The following is a 17627-nucleotide window of genomic DNA, read 5'->3' on the forward strand; positions in this document are numbered from 1 at the left end:
ATACTCGATTGCTGCTGGTTCGTTTCCTGCTCGAACAGGGAACGTGTAAATATGAACATGAGTCTCGAATAAAAGGCAAAGAGCTGAATCGGCAGGAGCAGCTTGCGAGCCAGATTCAGCAAAACAAGCTGCTGATGGACTCAATATCCGATGTGGATGAGGCCGAGCAACAGTATTGGAACAAGGTCAGCGTCTTATGCGAAAGATATGTACTAGAGGCACAAGGTGGGAAGGTCACCCGTGGGTTCTTCTCCAGGTTTAGAGGCGTTAAAGAGAGATTTAGGCAAAGCAGCTAAGAAGGCCAAAGTAGATTATTCTAAAGCGATTCTTGAGAAGAAGTAAATGGTTATTATAAGAAGTAGTTTTGAGAAGAAGTAAATGGTTATTATAAGAAGTAGTTTTGAGAATAAGGCGATGATCAAGTTATTCTCTAAATTTAGAGTGTAATCGAGTCCCCTGTTCAGTTTTAGCGACTATGTCACACTAAACGGTATCTGCCTTTCAACTGCCAAGATTGCAGATTAATTCAGAGAGATTTTTACCATTCAGCTCCAGGCGATATAAGCAGCTATATGTGTCCAAGAACAGAGACGTATTGGCACACGAGTGCCACAGTGACTCATGGCGTTTCCACAAGCTGGCACCAAATAGTCAAGGAATCCGGCAGGCAAAATACACCACCACGGGAGCCGTGTATAATCGAGCGCCGTACGTCAGTCGAGTATTTAGAGCAGCCCAGTCGTTAGGTACGCAATGGGTGTGACGGGCGCGCTTGCAAGACCCAGCTGTCCTACACCATCGCGCAAATACCCGCTACCACGCCACAATCACAAATGTCCCGTTGTGCATGCTTGCTTGGACAAGCAGAGCCAAGACATTTCAAATCAACATCAGACGTTCACATTGTCTTTATCCGTCCGATCGGAGACGAGATGACTGCTAGGTAAGGCAACCAGGAAAAATAGAAAATCACGTCGGAATTTACAGCGGCCTTGCCGTTGCATTACAGTGGGCTTGAGTGGGCGATGGCGGTTTTACAGCGCCTGGTTGGCCGAATTGGCCCCTGTAACCCACCCCAGGCCGCTCTTAGTGCCAGCATTTCCGGCTGGCTTTCCGGGCCTCGCCTCGACCCCGAAGCATCGCCGACAAGCACACGACAATGTGCAGCAGGCCCAATGTGAAGCCCTTCCCTTGCGGCCCGTCCATGTCTTTCCAGGATTAGAGAGGGCTTCTCCTTTGTGCTTTGTTTGTCTCGTCCAACGCTTCTGTGCATCACGGCCAAGCCTGCCGCGGAAATGGTTGCGTCAGTGAACTAGTTACCAGTAGGTAGTTATTAATCGGTCAGTTGGTAATTAGTTCCTCTAGCCCGCTCGCCCGGCGTTCGGAGACGTGGGTCTCGTGGCCAAGGTCCAGCATCGTCCCTCCCGTTTGTCGTGCTTGCGCCCTTGTTTGATCCGGAGGCAGCAATACAGAATCTTCGTCCCATCTGCAATTTGCTTCATAAAGGCCTCGAGTCCGTCAAGCTGCGGTGCTATCCCAGAGGCTCTGCAGTGACTCCCCACCATCCGCATACTCGACCTCTGCTGCCCTCCCCAGAGTGCCCCATCTTGCGGCGCCGTCACCATGCCTCGACCGACTTCCCATCACGCGTGGAACTTTGACATTGATCGCTTCCTCAATCCCATTGTCCCCTCGCCGCCATGGAATCATATACCGTATCCCGTCGCCTATTTCCTGGGCTATCGCAAGACCAAGCCCGTCAACACGGGTAACCTGATGCCCACATTTTGGGCATTTATCGGCATCTTTTGCGCCATCACCATTATCCAGGTCGTCTCCAAGCACGTTCCTGCCTTTGAGAGCCACCATGTGCCAGCCATTGTTGGATCTTTTGTAAGTCGTTGGGGCATTCTCGTCCCGGGTCCTCGCCCCTCGGCCGTCCGCATATCCGCTAACCAACGTCACCAGGGCGCCACCGCTGTCCTCGAATTCTACGCCATAGAGTCTCCGCTCGCGCAGCCTCGCAATACGTTCTTCGGCCAGGTGCTGGCGGCCGTCATTGGCGTCTCTGTTGCCAAGCTGTTTCTCCTCAGCGACAACTTCGACGGCATTCAGTACCTCGGCGGCGCTCTAGCCTGCGCCGCCACCACCTCCCTCATGGCCCTCACCAAGACAGTCCACCCGCCCGCCGGCGCCACCGCCCTTCTTGCCGTCGTCGACAACCGCCTCCTCGCCATTGGTTGGTTCCTCATTCCCGTCATGATCCTTGGCTGTGGCCTCATGATGAGCGTCGCTCTCATCATCAACAATATTGAGCGCCGCTACCCCGTCTACTGGTGGACCCCCGAGTCGCTGCACGCCAAGAAGCCCATCCTGCATCGGTCCAAGGAGGACGACCTCGAGAGCGTGCCCGCCAGCGCGGCGACCACTAACGAATCCAGGCCAGTGCCCGAAACGGCGAATGACACAGCGCCCGCGGTTGGGGCTCTCGAGGTTTCGCATCGCAAGCATGACAGTAACGAAGTCATCATTCGCCCCGGCGATGTATTGGTGCCGCACGACATGTTTCTGACGCAGGAGGAAGCCCAGCTGCTCGAGACGCTTAGCAGACGCTTATAGGCCATGCAGACGTTGAAAGCTGAATGGGCAAGCATGGCGATGATGACGAGGATACTCAAATTTGCGTTATCTGGTGATCTCTTACTTTAATATATACCCGCATCCCATTTTCTTATCAAGGTAGTCTGGTGCCACTTTCTGTATCGCCGTGCATGCCTTATCGCGAGTCGCGTCGATCGGCCCTGCGCATGCTTATCTTGAACCCCACGCAAGCCTTGGCCGTGTCTCATTGGTAGCCATGCAGCCACACTTGCACATGTCAAATAATAAAATTTCATCCCATCTTTCTTCAGAATTCTTAGAATTTGTGAAAACTGTGCGACCGTTGAGTCTGGACGCAACCACGATGCGGGAGGCGCCCGGCAGCCGTCGAACTCTAGTCCCTGCATGCGATCGTCAGTCTGCTAGTTGTCCGACTATGGGAGTCACAGAAAGATGCAACAGTACTTGGGTTACTGAACTCTCTACTTTAGATTGGCGGCAAACGGAGTGGTGCAGAAGTTTATAGCAAAGGCTCAGTCGTCTGTAAAACACGGCTTGCAAAAGGAGGCTGGCTTGGAAGCCAGCAAAGTAAACTTTGCGCTGTTGGCCCATACGCCCAACAGATAACCTTTCTTTGTCTAAAAAGAAAGAAAACTCCCCAAGAACTGCTAAATTTTTGGCATAATTTTGCATGCTTGGTACGATAGACTGAAACACCCTGGTATCTTAAGAGCACTCGCCCCGTACTCATGCCTCAGCCTGAGGCCCTCACAGTGTCGCAGCAAGATTTTCACAAATTTATCGCCTCTAAATTGCACAAGATTTCCAATCCGGTGGACCAATAATCCGGGGGACCAAGAAGTTAACAAGAGCATGGGCTGCAACGGTGGCGAAAGCACAAGCTGCGGCCCATTCATGGTTGCTTCTGACAACGTCGCAGTCAATTGCAGCTCCTACGAGATCGAGTAAAGCACGTTAATAAAACTCCGTAGGAGACAGAAAGCACGAGGAAAGAAATCCATTTCGATTTAAGAAGACTTATGGAAAACTCACAAAGAAATACAACAGTCATAAGAAATGGCGAGCTGACAAGTATCACTACCCTAGACCATGTTGTTGATTTGTTCCACGTTATGAAAGACAACGCCACCTCGCACCTTCTAGAGCACCTAGGGAAAGTTTGGGCGGCTGGTTCTGTCACTGCTCTGCAGACCATCTTTCACGCTCGGTACATTTATTAGAGCAAAAGCTCTCATAACATGGGTATTGGAGAGGTAGACGACAGCTGAGACGCACGGCACAATAAAAAATGTCAAGGCTTCATCATTCGCCATAAATCTGCATAAGTAAGACTTTTTCTAAAATAAAGCCAATCGCTTTTATAACTATCCTGTCAACATCGCGGTTGGGAAAGCAACCATTTCGGGGGCCGCGCTGTTGCCCACTGCTCTTCTACGCCAAATGAGGAAACACTTGTTGAAGGTATAGGCGAACTCTCTAAATCAATGATGAAATATATGTATTCCGAGGCAACCCTGCGACGCCAGATGGGCCGCATGAATGAGAAGGTTTTTCGAGGGCCAGTGGAATACCATTGTTCAGCCATGAAACAGTCTGGTAGCCTCGAGTCGTGCCTCACTGTGTGCGACGTTTCCAGGAGCATGAAGTCATCTGTATCCCGAGATGAAAGAAGCGCCTTGTATGTAGCCATCTCTCTGTCTATAACTTTTGCCGAAATTGCCAAACTACGTTTCGCGGCAACGTCATCACCTTTTCGGCAAGGCCCATGGCGGTGCGGCTCAGCTTGCGAGAACCGCCAGGGACTGGCTGAAGGACATGATTCTGGCGGATTGGAACGATACCGATTATGTTGCCGCCTTTCGTGAATTTATACTAAACGAGGCCGTGAAGAAGGAGGTTGCCCCGCCGGACATGGTGAAGCGCGTGATTGTCTTTGCGACATGCAGTTAGATGAGGCGCAAAGCCGATCCGCTCAGCGGCAGTAGTCATTCGAGGTCATTCGGGATATGTACACCAACGCGGAATATGAGGTGCCGAAAATTGTCTTCTGGGATCTGGTGTGTGCTTTGAACCCGCGCAAGATGCAGAAGGCGCGCGCCGACGCCGAACGGCGCGCAAGTCACTGCGGCGGACGTGGGCACAGCGCTCGTTAGCGGGTACTCGCAGGCTAGGCCGAAGCTTTTTATGGGAGACAGATCACTTACAGAAGCTTCTGAAAAGGACAATGAGAGTCTGGTTATACTGGAAGAGAAAAGTGATGGCGATGCAGTGATTTTGGCGATAAGATGGGGTGGCCAGACGATTCCACGCTCCATCATGGAAAAGGCTGTTGCCCAGTCTGCATACACTGCGTCGAAACTCTATGACTAATTCTTGTGAATGCTAAAAAGACTAGAAGCTGAATGAATTAATTTGTACTGCATATCTTGTTATGTCTAGGTAGTGTCTGAATTGGCTGAACCAGTGTAAGAGTCTGGTGAGGAATTCCCAACGGCATAAAGGAAAGTTCTGAGAAATCGATTGCCAAGAAAAGCCAAGAAATACAGGTGTCCAAATAAGATGAATCATTCCTGGCTCAAACAGCTACAAGTAAAGATATTGGGGCGGGCAGTGTGATCTTCGAGCGTCGGGATACTCTGTTGTCTGGATCCCTTAATTTTGCATGATCCATGACCATGCTCTGGAACTGGGCCTAAGCCCGGCTGAAAGAGACAGCAAAGCAGCATAAAAAAAAAGGAGAAACTGTGGACAGAAGAAAGTTTGTCACCATGATTTCAGGCGTGACTGCGACCAAACGATGAAAGGGCGTCTCGTTAGGATGGCCGACCCGGTTTACCGCTCGGTCGTCAGCTGGCATGTGTAGATCGATGGTGCAAGTGTAGAGGCCAGCGTCTGCAGAGCTGCACGGCTCGTATAGTATTTCTAGATATGTGATTCGTCTAATATGTATGGTAACATACCGCTCCCGTTTGTTTTTCTTTCGGCGAATTGTTTGATCGACCTGTGTGCGACCAGTACCGACGAGGGAGCTACGCTACTACTCCGTAGACAGTGCATGGTCTGGGATGGTGATCAAGATAGGAGGCAAGCAAGCAAGTCACTGTCTCTAGAACAATGGATAAAGGGGAAATATTGCATGTACAATGGAGGTGTCCTAGCCACACATGTGCGATAATGGGAGCCAGGGAGCGGCACAAGTTGCCGAGGCTGTGGAGATGTGCCCATGCCACCATCTCGTCCACATCTAGATAGATCAGCGGTGTTGAGGCTCAATAGATTTACTGGGTCCCCTTCTGTTGGACTCTAACCGTAAAGGGGGAAGAAGAACAAGCTCCGGCAGCTTTAGTTACACTAGAAACGAAACTTGGACAGCTCTGTTACACCAGAAGCTTTTACTGCCGGCTTTCGCTCGGGTGGCGTCGGGTGACATTTTAGACTTTATGCAACACAGATCCGTTCCCACAATGCACGATTTGATTAGCTACCCGCATTTCCCAGTTGCTTGCTGCGAGCTGACGTGTACAGGACCAGGCTGAGCTTGAAACGAATTGCAAAAAGCGATTGGATCCATGACGGTGAATGGATCGCTGTGTGTTGCAGTGACTACAGTCTGTCGTGTTGATGTATCCAATGCGACTTTAATGCTTGAAGTCCAAAACACGAGCGCGCAGCCAGCTCATGCATAAGCTGAGTCACTGGATGAAGCTCCGGCAAAACGTGTTGACTGACTGTCCATTTCCTTGTTTTCATGGCAGCACCAAACGTCAATTCAAGACATGCGGGTCAAACATTGGCTGTCCTTACGGCCCGGGAGCCGTAGCGTGCCTGGCTTTATTGCCGGAAGGGGGTCGTGTCAAGCGTAAAGCAAGGAACTTTACGACTGGCCTGCGCGAACAAGAGAAAAAGGCAATACCGAGACGAATAAGAAAAATAAAAAAACGTGGTCTGAACAGGGGTGTGTAGGTTGGAGGAGCCGCAAAGTGGTACCAAAAATAAATTGGCTTTTTCTCGCGAATACCTAAAAGGGTATACCGAGCTTCCGGCCCCATCAATCCGATAACAAGACGGGTCCCTGGTGAGGGACTCGAGAATCGAGAAAACTTGGGAGGAATATATGAAAGTCTTTTGAGGTTTTTTCATATTAATCTTTGACCGCTTCTCGAGAGAATTTAGCATTTTGACGAATTGCTTTTGAGAGATGCGATTGTCGGTGCTTCTCTCGTCAAAGAGCCAATCTTGAATTGGAAGTACTCAGTAGCCAGCCAGGACAGCAAATCACGATTGCTTGCAAAGTTGCATTCGGTCCTTCAGCAAAATCCACGACGGAATCCCGGCACGTATCCAGTTTTAAGGGCTGGATATGCGCCCAATCACGTAGCATATGTTGCGCTGCTGTGCATTAGGGTCGTGGTGGCTCAGCCAATCGGTGTCAGGGACACCGATGAGTCCGGCGTGCATTGGAGACGGCCGAGTGAGTGCTCCTCAACCCCGCTAGAGATGTTGCAGTCACGATATCTGATGAGCTGGCTGGCAAGCTGGCATCTATTATCCGTCTCCGCCGCAACATATCGAGACCAGGGCAGGGGTATAGAGGATAGTTAGGGCCCGAGATTGAATGTAGGGCAGAGCTGGCAGTCGTCCCACGGGCCAAGATTAAACAGCAAGATTTTCATGCTGTTTTGTTTCCGCAGTCTATTTCAAAATGAGTTTTGAGCCGCCACCGACGGCGCCGCGTTTGTACCAGTAGGCACCAGCTGCCGTCGGGGTACCCGCTGAGTAAAGGACCAATCGCCGTGCTGTTGTTTTGCAACGCATACTGTTATCGTGTTGCATTGATACTAGGTACATCTGGAACATCATCGGCGCCCGTAAAAGCAGGTGTTATAACTAAGCTACCGCGACGCACCGGCAAGGTGGTGAGTGCCACCCACCATTGAAAGCTATTTTGACGCTACCCAGATTCAATGAATCACAGAACAGGGGGCTAGAAATAATCACTAATGAATAAAAATAAAAAGCGCGTCGTGACTTGTCACCCATGGACTGCCGAGTCCCAGGCAACACGTTCTACATGCGTTGGTGCCAAGCTGATGGCAGACCACGTCAACTCCAACTTGCTAGAGAAGCGATAATAATGACGACTATTGCTGCAACCCTGAGGCCAAAACTCAAGTTCTAGACTTTCGACTTGTCATTTGGCTTGTAGTTGGTGAGACACCATTTTGACGGGCGGCGCAGTGTTTGGGAGTGTCTCAATCACGTGTCTCTGGCTGGCACTGAAGCTTGCCTAGGCGGACGCCTCCCAGTGGCTGGGCGCCAGTCAGAGTGGCAACTCACCAACAGCACTGGCATTTGAATTTTTCCCGAGGGCGCCAAGCGGCCTTTGCGCAGCGTGTGTCCGACCCGTCAGTAACGATGAAAATTTACCCTGTGATAATATTCTGACCCGGCTCCCAGGAAAGCGTTTGCAGCGCCTCAGCACAGATATGCAAACAGGACAGGATGAGGGGCTGTGGGAGAGGAGCTCATCTGCCAACCGTTGCCATCAGCAAGGAAGGGTCATTTCGCCACCGAGAAAGCCTCCCGGGTCCTCGTAGTGGACATGATGCTACACATATCCGCTCTTTAGACTCCTCTATCTCGCGCAAGGCCGGATGTTGCGGGTTTAGTCCACCGTGACGGGCGGCGTGGTGGAGTCGTCCGGCCGGGTGCCGCGATTGAAGTGACCACCACGTTCGCGGAAAACAAGCAGACGAAAAAAAAACCAGAGTTGAAGCCCACTATTCCGCTATCAACGACTCGCCCCCTCGTCCAATTGGGCCGCCAGTAGACACCACCTTTGGTTGCTGCTCCGGATACGCCATTTATTAGGCTTTGGTTGAACCCACAAGCACCAGGCACAACCGATAATGGCAAAACCTGCGGAAAAGATGGAACCGGCGAGGCAGTGTACTGGTCGTCGTTTGGCAGAGGAGACGAGAAAACTTTTTGGGTCCCTAGCTCGCCATGGGCTCGTCATGGCATGCTCTTGGTCCCAGAGACCCCACCGCTCTGCGACTCTGCGACACGGCCGCCCGCCAGTGTTATGCTTTCTCGATCCTGCTCCGGACACTTCTTTGCGACCCGATTTTCTTGTCTTTAGCTAAGCTTTCTAGCTATGGTCGGGACTCTGCTCCCTTCCTCTTCATCGTGTCACCTTCTGGCTCTCTTTAACTCTTTCTTGCCAGAGGGTGAAACCTTGTCTTAGCTGCAAGAATCACCAACACTAGCGTCAACGATCATGGCGACACCACCGTTTAATGATGGTAACAGCCGCCTGCCAGCTCCTGATGATGGCCTCTCTTCTGGCCGCAAGGGTAAGAAGCGTGTCGGCTGGCATTCCGCCAGCGACAGCCTTGGTGCTTCTTCCTCCAAGGACGCTGCCGCGTCACCTCGTGATGAGATCTCTAATCTTTCCACGCCTTCCGTGCGAGGGATGCCACAGACTGGAGAGCCAGACGCTCTTGAGCTCACCATTGCGTTGACCAAAATTCTCTCCGAAGAGGGACAGCAACGGTCTCCCGATGTTCAAACCCCAAAGGATGCCGGTCTTCACTACAGCGACACCTCCCCCCATGGCACGGCTGCACAGACTCCAAACCTTCTGCGGCCTCCCAGACCAGTCCTACGTCGCAACACTAGCTACGACGCCCCCAAGGAACGCGAGGAAGCAGACATGGCAGAGCAAAAGGCAAGTCAGCGTCAGGTCCGCTCCATGACGGACGCACGGCACCGCGCCGATCGGCTGGCCATGTCTGTGGGAGGGTACTCTACTCCTGTGTCTAGGCGCAACTCGGGTGAGCTCAGCGCTGCATTCCAGCCTCTACTCGAGGACGCAGGTGATGGAGACGAGTGGCTGGGTCATGACGATATCAAGACTCCTCCTGGCACTTCCCATATCAGACACCGCACCCCGCACTCATCTCAACCACAAGCCACAGACAATCATAATGTCGCAGAGTCCCTAGTGCTGTCTCATGCCATGAAAGCCAACAAGCCTGACTTCTTCCATCGTCACCATAAGTCTACAAGCTCTGGCACTTCCACACCCATCACAACCGATGCCCAAGACTATGTGCCTCGCCCAACAAAATATCGCGGCGGTATCCTATCGTCACTGCTAAAGCTCTATCAAGATGATAGAGGACAGAACACGAGCGCTCCAGGCACCGAATTCAACTCTACCGCAACAACTCCCGTCATGTCGCCTCGCAACTCACCACCTAGCTCGAGGCGCCCATCTACCGCAGGAAGCAGCCGATCGCGACCCACCAGTGGCTTGTTTTCCTATCACAAATCGCAGTCGTCGACTTCTTCACTGGCTCTGACCGAACTGCTCAAGTCGTCCTCCATGCTCGCAGTCCCTGTATCCCGGCAAATATCCGACCAATGGGACCACAAGATTAAGAAGGAAAAGTCGGCCAAACCGAAGAAGGAGCAGCACCGCATTACCGTTCACATTGCAGGCATCATTGCCCGTCATCGATATCTCATGAAGCTATGTCGGGCTCTGATGATGTATGGCGCCCCTACCCATCGACTCGAAGAGTACATGACCATGTCGGCTCGCGTCCTCGAAATCGAAAGCCAGTTTCTGTATCTGCCGTCATGCATGATCATTTCCTTCGATGACAGCTCCACGCACACAACCGAAGTCAAGCTTGTCCGTGTGCCGCAGGGAATTGACCTGGGCAAGCTACGCGATGTTCACAACATTTACAAGCACGTTGTTCACGACAAGCTCGGCGTAGAGGACGCAACAAAGGAGCTTGATGAGGTCATTAACCGCGACACCAAGTTCCCCGTCTGGTTCCGAATTATCATGTACGGCGTTGCATCCGCCAGTGTCGCTCCATTCGCTTTCGAGGGCCGTTTCATCGACTTGCCGTGTGCGTTCATCCTCGGATGCATCGTCGGCATTCTTCAGTTGGTCTTTGCGCCAAGTAACGAGCTATACGCCCACGTCTTCGAAGTTTCAGCCTCCATTATCACCTCTTTCATTGCCCGAGGCTTCGGCTCTATTAACAATGGACAACTCTTTTGCTTTTCCGCTCTAGCGCAGAGCAGTATCGCCCTCATTCTCCCGGGCTATATCGTGCTGTGTAGTTCACTGGAGTTGCAGAGCCACAACCTTGTGGCTGGTAGTGTCCGCATGGTTTATGCACTCATCTACACCCTATTCCTCGGATATGGAATCACAATTGGGGCTACTCTCTACGGTATGATGGATTCGAATGCCGCCAGCGAGACACATTGCTCCGAGCCCCTCCACCGCGGGTGGTACATGTTATTTGTGCCTTGCTTCACGCTATGCTTGTGCATCGTGAACCAGGCCAAGTGGAGGCAGATACCCGCCATGCTTGTCATGGCTGTCGCAGGTTATGCTGTTAATAGCTACACCAGTCTTTACTTCAAGGGCAATGGACAAATCTCCAACATGCTGGGTGCCCTGACTGTCGGTATCCTGGCCAACCTGTACTCGCGCCTTGGCCGACATGCGGATACCTTGTGGCTTGACTTTAACGATTGGTGGAGGAAGAACGTCACGCGTCGCTACTTTTCCAAGCGCAGCAACAGGTCCAACACTTGGACAGGATCCATCTCAGACACCGAATCCGCTACTGGCGACACCATTGACGAGGAAAAGCGGGAGAGTCGCCGCAAAGTCGGCTACAGCCTCGCGGCCGCGGCCATGCTGCCAGCCATCTTTGTGCAAGTTCCGTCTGGCCTTGCGGCTGGTGGCTCGCTTCTCGCCGGTATCACCTCTGCCAACGAAGCTACTGGCAACACCACCACCACGATCGATACCTCACCGGGCAGTCTGGGAAGCATGGACAGCACGGCTTTCAATGTGCTCTTCCTTGTTATTCAGGTTGCTATTTCCATCAGTGTCGGTCTTTTCATGAGTGCACTCATTGTGTATCCACTTGGCAAGCGGCGCAGCGGTCTTTTCAGCTTCTAAGCTGAGTACTCTTTTATCCATCTTCAATTGGGGATGGCAGCGACAAACAGCGAAACATATCTAAGGCGTTTCTGTTTTCTTTGATTTACAAATCTCTCGGCGAATTGCGGACAAAAATGGCATGGCGTTTATTTTATCTGGTTCTTTCCCACTTTTGACTTTTTACGAAATCGTTTTCTCAAGTCCGCGAAATGAATGCTTCGCAACAGGTTTACCTGGGACTGGTCGCTTCAGTGAAATACAAGAAAGACTATATACTTAAAATATTTAATAGCATATTTAGTAGCGAATTGAATTTATCATTTCAACTGCCAATCAATGATGTGATGCTCAACGTCGCAGGACCATCTCCTGAGGTCGAGAGCTAGCGTACCTGGCACAGCAGTTGTCCATCGAGATTCAAAAGGGGATTTTCACCCTCGCTCAGCTCGTCATTTTTTCCTTCTCCTTCCTTCCTGCACCTCTTACTGGATTGCATCACCACGTGGTGGGAACTATCCCAAAAGAGCAATAGGTGAGACAGCCAAGCTCACAGGCGGCAGAGCTCACATTAACAGCGATCGAGATATGGGGGTGGGGTGGGAGGCAACGGTGAAGAATGCAACCTAGCACTCAACCCATGTCAGATAGCTGCATCGGCGGGAATGTGTCTTGACTTGGTGCAAGCCACGGGCAAGATGGCGAATACTGTAGCGGGTTTTTTTCTCCGCCCGCATTGCTTGCTAATAGGGGGGGAGAAGACGATTGAAGGGGTTCGCATAGCCCGAAAGCGAAAAATGGCGAATGATGGCTTGCTCTTCTGGAGCGTAGGGTCGTGCGTAGCTGGCTTGGCACCAACGGGACGGCAAGTTTTCTCAATCGAGAAAAGAATGGTAACTCTCACGGCATTCAGGGTCGGCGCTCCGTGATCATCGTTAATTGAGGTCCAAGGTGTTTGTTTCTCCGATATGAGGTTTGCCAGAGCACAAAAGCCAGGCTGTTGCGATTCTGAGCTCTGTCTGTAGCAGAGACAGCCACACAGAACAGTGAGGCTGACTTATACAGCTGTCGCACTATTGCGCTAGTTTCTCAATTCTGCATCTGAGTATCGAGGCGATTTGTAGCAAATCTTTTGTTGACAGTCAATTCTATGCTCACCAAACATCGAAATGAATAAGGGGCCGGCCGGGTGCTAAAGAAGGCACGACGCTCAAGTAGAAGTAGCGACATATTATACTATTTTTCTTATTCTCTCTTATTCGCTCTTATTCTTTTACTTATCTTGTTTCCTCTATTCTTCTTATTCTCCTTTAATTTTTTTATTTTCTAATAATTAGCAGCCTAGCCTTTGGTTTTTTTTTTTTTGCGAGCCCGGCGGAGGCCTAGAATAAGGCCTAATTCCAGCTGTATGAGATCGATCCGTTTTTCCTCTCAAAGGGCGTGCTGGAGGTGCCAGGAACATGTAGTTACTTGTGGAGTCGTGTGCAGGGCGCCTTACACGGGAAATGTGTTGGGTGCACAAGTATGCTTAGAATGCGAAAGTCAGCCCAACTTGAAACGCGGTCACTTTGACACAGGTAACTTTAAAGGAAGTAGTAGTTTCGTAAGTTGCTCTCGCAATTATTGTTGATTCAAAGGCAAGGTCCTGCGACGCCCTTCTCCCCCGCAAGCAATGACGTGGACCTTCGGGCACCTCGGATAGAGTTGGGGCGGTCGAATAAATACCCCGTGAAAGGGCAGAAGCTTCTGAAACAAACTGACGCAGAGAAGAATGATACTGAGACACCAGAGCTAGCTGAGAAGCCAGAGCTGTGTAGTGGCGCAAGTATATAACACAGGTTGCATTTTGAGCTCACTTCGGATGCTACGGGACACTGCGATGTCTTCGAATTCTGTGCGGTATACAAGACCTTGTTTCATAGTAGCTGCCGACGTCGGAGATGGTGTTGTGATGCTCGGTGAGCCGGACCTTTGCGCAGATGCAATATATCAAGTGCCAAAATCAGCGTGAGTAGCTGAGGGCAACACATAGATTATTAACGGCCGTGTCAAATCTGGTGTCAGTGGTGAGCTAAGTTACATCAAGGTTTAAACAGCAAACTTTTATTTAGCTGAACATGGATTACAAAAGAGCCTGGTTGTTCGCCGCCGTCTGGATCCTCCACAGGTTGGCATAGCGCCCATCCCGCGCAAGCAGCTCACGATGTGTGCCGCTCTCGACAATAGCGCCCTTGTGCACAACCAGAATTCTGTCTGCCGCCACGACAGTTGACAGGCGGTGCGCGATAGTAAATACGGTGCGGCCCTCGCTGAGCGCCTTGATGGCCAGCTGCACGCTGGCCTCGGTCTCCGAGTCGACGGCGCTGGTGGCTTCGTCGAGTACGACAATACGCGGGCGGCGGATGAGCACGCGCGCAATGGCGAGCCGCTGTAGCTCGCCACCGCTGAGACGCACGCCGCGCTCGCCGATGCGGGAGCGATAGCCGTCCGGGAATGAGAGAATCTGGTCGTGGATGCGCGCGAGGCGGCACGCCTCGAAGACATCTTGCTCGGTTGCAAAGGGACGCGCATAGAGCAGATTTTCCATGATGGTCTGGTCAAACACAGACGGGTCCTGCGGCACGGCGCCGAGGCTATCGCGTAAGCTGTTGAGGGTCACGTCGCGCAGATCCTGCCCATCAATGGTGATGCTGCCCTCGGTTACGTCGTAGAAACGGTAGAGAAGCTTGAGAATGGTGGACTTGCCGCTGCCGGTCTCGCCGACAAGGGCAATGGACTGCCCAGGCTTGACTTTGAAAGACACGTCGTGAATGATTTGCCGCTCCGGGCCGTAGCCGAATGCAACGTCTTTGAATTCAATTTCGCAATTTGTAATCTGCAGAGGTTTTGCGCCTTCTTTGTCTTGGATGGAAGGCTTGGTTTGTAGGAGTTGGTAGAGCCATTCGGCCTTGACGAGCTGTGACGCCGTGTCGTGAAGCTGATGCGCCAGGGCCATCATTGGATAGCTTATGACGCCCCAGTAGGAGGTAATGAAGACGAAGCTGCTGACGGTTGAGTTTCCATCGGCGACTCGAGTTGCAATCATGTAGCATACAATCATGTAGCCAAGCTCAAGAACCAGTTCCTGCATGGAGTAGACGATTTCACTAACATCCGAGTAGCGTCGGATGGACAGGAGGCTCTTCATCACGGCGCTGTTGTAGCGCTCGTGCTCAAACTTGCGACGATTGTGAATCTCGACCGTGTACCAGTTGCTGATGGCATCATAAAGCACCTTGTTCTCTTCCTGGTCACTGTTGACATATTTGCGCTCGACCGCGGCTGTGAACTTGTTGCCCTTGGCGGTGACGTATGCATTGATGAGTGTGGCCATAAGCATCACCACACCAGTCGACGCGTCGAATTTGTTGGAAATGTAAATAGCAGCGATGACGAGATCGACCATTCTAGGGCCGAATCCAAGAACAATATCGAATAGAAAGGTAAGATTCGTTCCTTGCTCAATTGCGGTGATGACTTTGCCAGTGCTTCGCGACGTGTGGTAGTCCATCGAGAGGCTCATGACGTGAGAAAAGGCCAGCGAGTTCAGCTGGTACTTGGAGAACTGGGAGACGCGCGTCCGAGCACAGTTGTCGACTATTTGCGTCGCGAGTTTGATTGGAAAATTGAGCACGAAATAGAACGCGAGCTCCTTCAGTGGGATATGGCCTGCGGGAATGGGTTAGTGGAGGATCGGAAATGGTAGAGGTACACAGGATAATCTACCGGTCCCTTGGTATGCTGTAAGAGCATCAACGATCTTGGCAAGCTGAATCGGAATCAACAAAGTTGTGACTCGGTCGACACCAATGCATCCAAAAAGAACCAGCAGCCAAAGCTGCGTAAAGCGATCTCTGTACGGGATCAGGTGAGGCAGGAAGATCATGAAACCTTTGAGGTAGCCCACCCAGCCTGTTTCTTCCAATCGCTTCTGAGATAGCAACTTGATGCGCTCCTCTTCCTTGTCATCTTCATTCATATCCTCGTCGTCACTGGTTATATCATCTTTGTCGCTATTGCCGTCATCGCTGTCTTTGCCGTCGTCGGACTCATTGTCTCGATACCGCGACGCGCCATACGCTGCAGAAGTCTGACCCGGCAGGGTTGTCGCTAGCCCATTTAACAACGATTGAGTCTCTTCGTCGGCTGGAATTTGCTTTGCACTTGTACGCTTCAAAGCCACAGCTACGTACACTGCTGCCATGAGGGCGAAAATAACGCGCAAGAGCTGAATCACAATATGAGCCATGTCCCAACCGCTGACTGCATTTTTGGGCGTGTAGCTCGTAACAAGTCGCGCAATGTCGCAACTCGCAGCAATCATCCAAGCAATGATGTACTTTGACCAGGCCGGCTGCTTGCTCTCGAGGAGCAGAATGCTGATGAGTGACCAGGCGAGCGACGAGCCCAGCACGTAGCGCTGAACATGGTCAGCGTTTTATGATCGGGCTGCTGCCAGCAAGAACTTACAATCACGGATGGGGATGGAGAGTAGCCTCTCTCGGCACGGCTTTGTACATGATAGAGGATTGCTTCCGCCACCTGAGTTGCTGTCAGTATGTAGTTACGAGTAGGAAATGTGCGAAGCCCTATACAAATGTGAGGGCAAGCAACGGCGATGTCCAACCCAGTCGCCAATGCTGCGCCTCTGTGACGGCATGTGTGGTGGGTCGTGATTTTGAGGACGCGATGGTTTGGATGAAAGGAACCACCATAAAGATTACAACAAGCGCGAGGGGGTATGCAATGTTGATGGCATTGAGGACGCCGATGGCTGACTCCATCGCTGTTGGTGTACGGAGTATGGTATCGCAAACGCGGTAGCCGTCGTGAGTTGAAGACGAACCGTTAGCCCAGACTACAAATGCAAGACTTTGAAGACCGTTTGAGTTAGTTTTCGAACCGAAAAAAATACTGTCGGGGCGCGGTTTTATAGAGGACCGCGCCGTTCGCACGGGCTGTGCCGAGCTCAGCCACATCGTGATAAGCCGTTGCTACGACTGACTCACCAGGGGCTATCACAGCAGCCCTGTAAGGCGCAGTGCTGCAGCCTAAGTGTGGAAGCGAGCCAATTAATTGGGGAAAAGGAGAAGGGGCTCTCGGGATCTACTCTGCGCCGGTAATTTACTTTAGACTCGGATGTTACTCAAGGCCCTTCGTGATTAACCGGAGCAATGTACGAGGCTGGGCGACGGCAGTTGTGAATGCTGCCTAAAAAAGCTTGCGCAAGCCTGTGGCGCGGCAAGGGCAGCAAGGGCAGCTGTCACAGGCACTACTTAATCGACATTGGGCAGGCAACTAGGCTACTTTTTAGTGGTGATTTGCCGTTGTAGGCTCAATTTTGCTGAATTCGTTCCCATGTAGCAGGCAGTCGTGAAAGTGATTGGCATTCCAGCTACATAACATGCAGGACAGAAAAAGGTAGTTGGAAAGGGCTATTTTGAACCTAGAACATCCGTGTGAAGCACAACTTTGATGAGACTATTTAGTAATTGTTCACGTCCACAGCGGCACATGTACCACGCCAAACATGAGCAGAATACAAACAGTGCTTGTCGAGGAAAGTTGCAAAAGCTGGAAATGTGTGCCGGGACTGCTGAAAGCATTTTAGCCCATTTCTTTTCGGGATGCTGACGCTCTCGTAGCTCGCTACAGGTCTCAGATGCCAAGCACCATACAGGAAACAAGGAGCCGGAAGTTGAGCCATGCTATGCTCTTATAGAAGAGTAATAGCAATGGATACAGCAATTTTCATTGTGATTACTGTCTGCATTGCGCGACAGTAGACTCTGCTATCTTGTAGTTGCTCTTCTTCGAGAAGGAGGTGTTTGGTGTTGTATCAGTGAGCTACGGCGCTAGGGATGGAGACTCTAGTAGGGCTGCTCATTGTGACCTAATAAAGGCCGCTGAACAGGGCCAGCTTGAGCCGAGTTCCGGACTCTGAGCTCACGCCAACGAAGCAATGATCTCTGTGCTAACTGACACC

The 17627-nt window shown here is 51.5% G+C and overlaps 3 protein-coding genes across 3 annotated transcripts; 2 read left to right on the forward strand and 1 right to left on the reverse strand.

The window, feature by feature from the left end:
• Positions 1-1623: 1623 nt before the first annotated feature.
• Positions 1624-2619, forward strand: LMH87_010599 (uncharacterized protein; the record flags this gene model as incomplete). The annotated part of the gene is made up of 2 exons (XM_056197779.1): positions 1624-1893; positions 1969-2619. The coding sequence occupies 2 exons, from the start codon at positions 1624-1626 to the stop codon at positions 2617-2619; spliced, it is 921 nt and encodes a 306-aa protein (XP_056054794.1).
• A 6283-nt stretch (positions 2620-8902) lies between these two features.
• Positions 8903-11623, forward strand: LMH87_010600 (uncharacterized protein; the record flags this gene model as incomplete). Its single annotated transcript, XM_056197780.1, has 1 exon — positions 8903-11623. One exon carries the CDS (start codon positions 8903-8905, stop codon positions 11621-11623), a length of 2721 nt encoding a protein of 906 aa, XP_056054795.1.
• Positions 11624-13724: 2101 nt separating this feature from the next.
• LMH87_010601 (uncharacterized protein) lies at positions 13725-16425 on the reverse strand (the record flags this gene model as incomplete). Its single annotated transcript, XM_056197781.1, has 6 exons — positions 13725-14503; positions 14556-14643; positions 14697-15310; positions 15368-16061; positions 16112-16183; positions 16237-16425. The coding sequence occupies 6 exons, from the start codon at positions 16423-16425 to the stop codon at positions 13725-13727; spliced, it is 2436 nt and encodes an 811-aa protein (XP_056054796.1).
• Between the last annotated feature and the right edge of the window lie 1202 nt (positions 16426-17627).

The sequence above is a fragment of the Akanthomyces muscarius genome, chromosome 5 (assembly GCF_028009165.1).
Source record: "Akanthomyces muscarius strain Ve6 chromosome 5, whole genome shotgun sequence".
NCBI classification, from domain to species: domain Eukaryota; kingdom Fungi; phylum Ascomycota; class Sordariomycetes; order Hypocreales; family Cordycipitaceae; genus Akanthomyces; species Akanthomyces muscarius.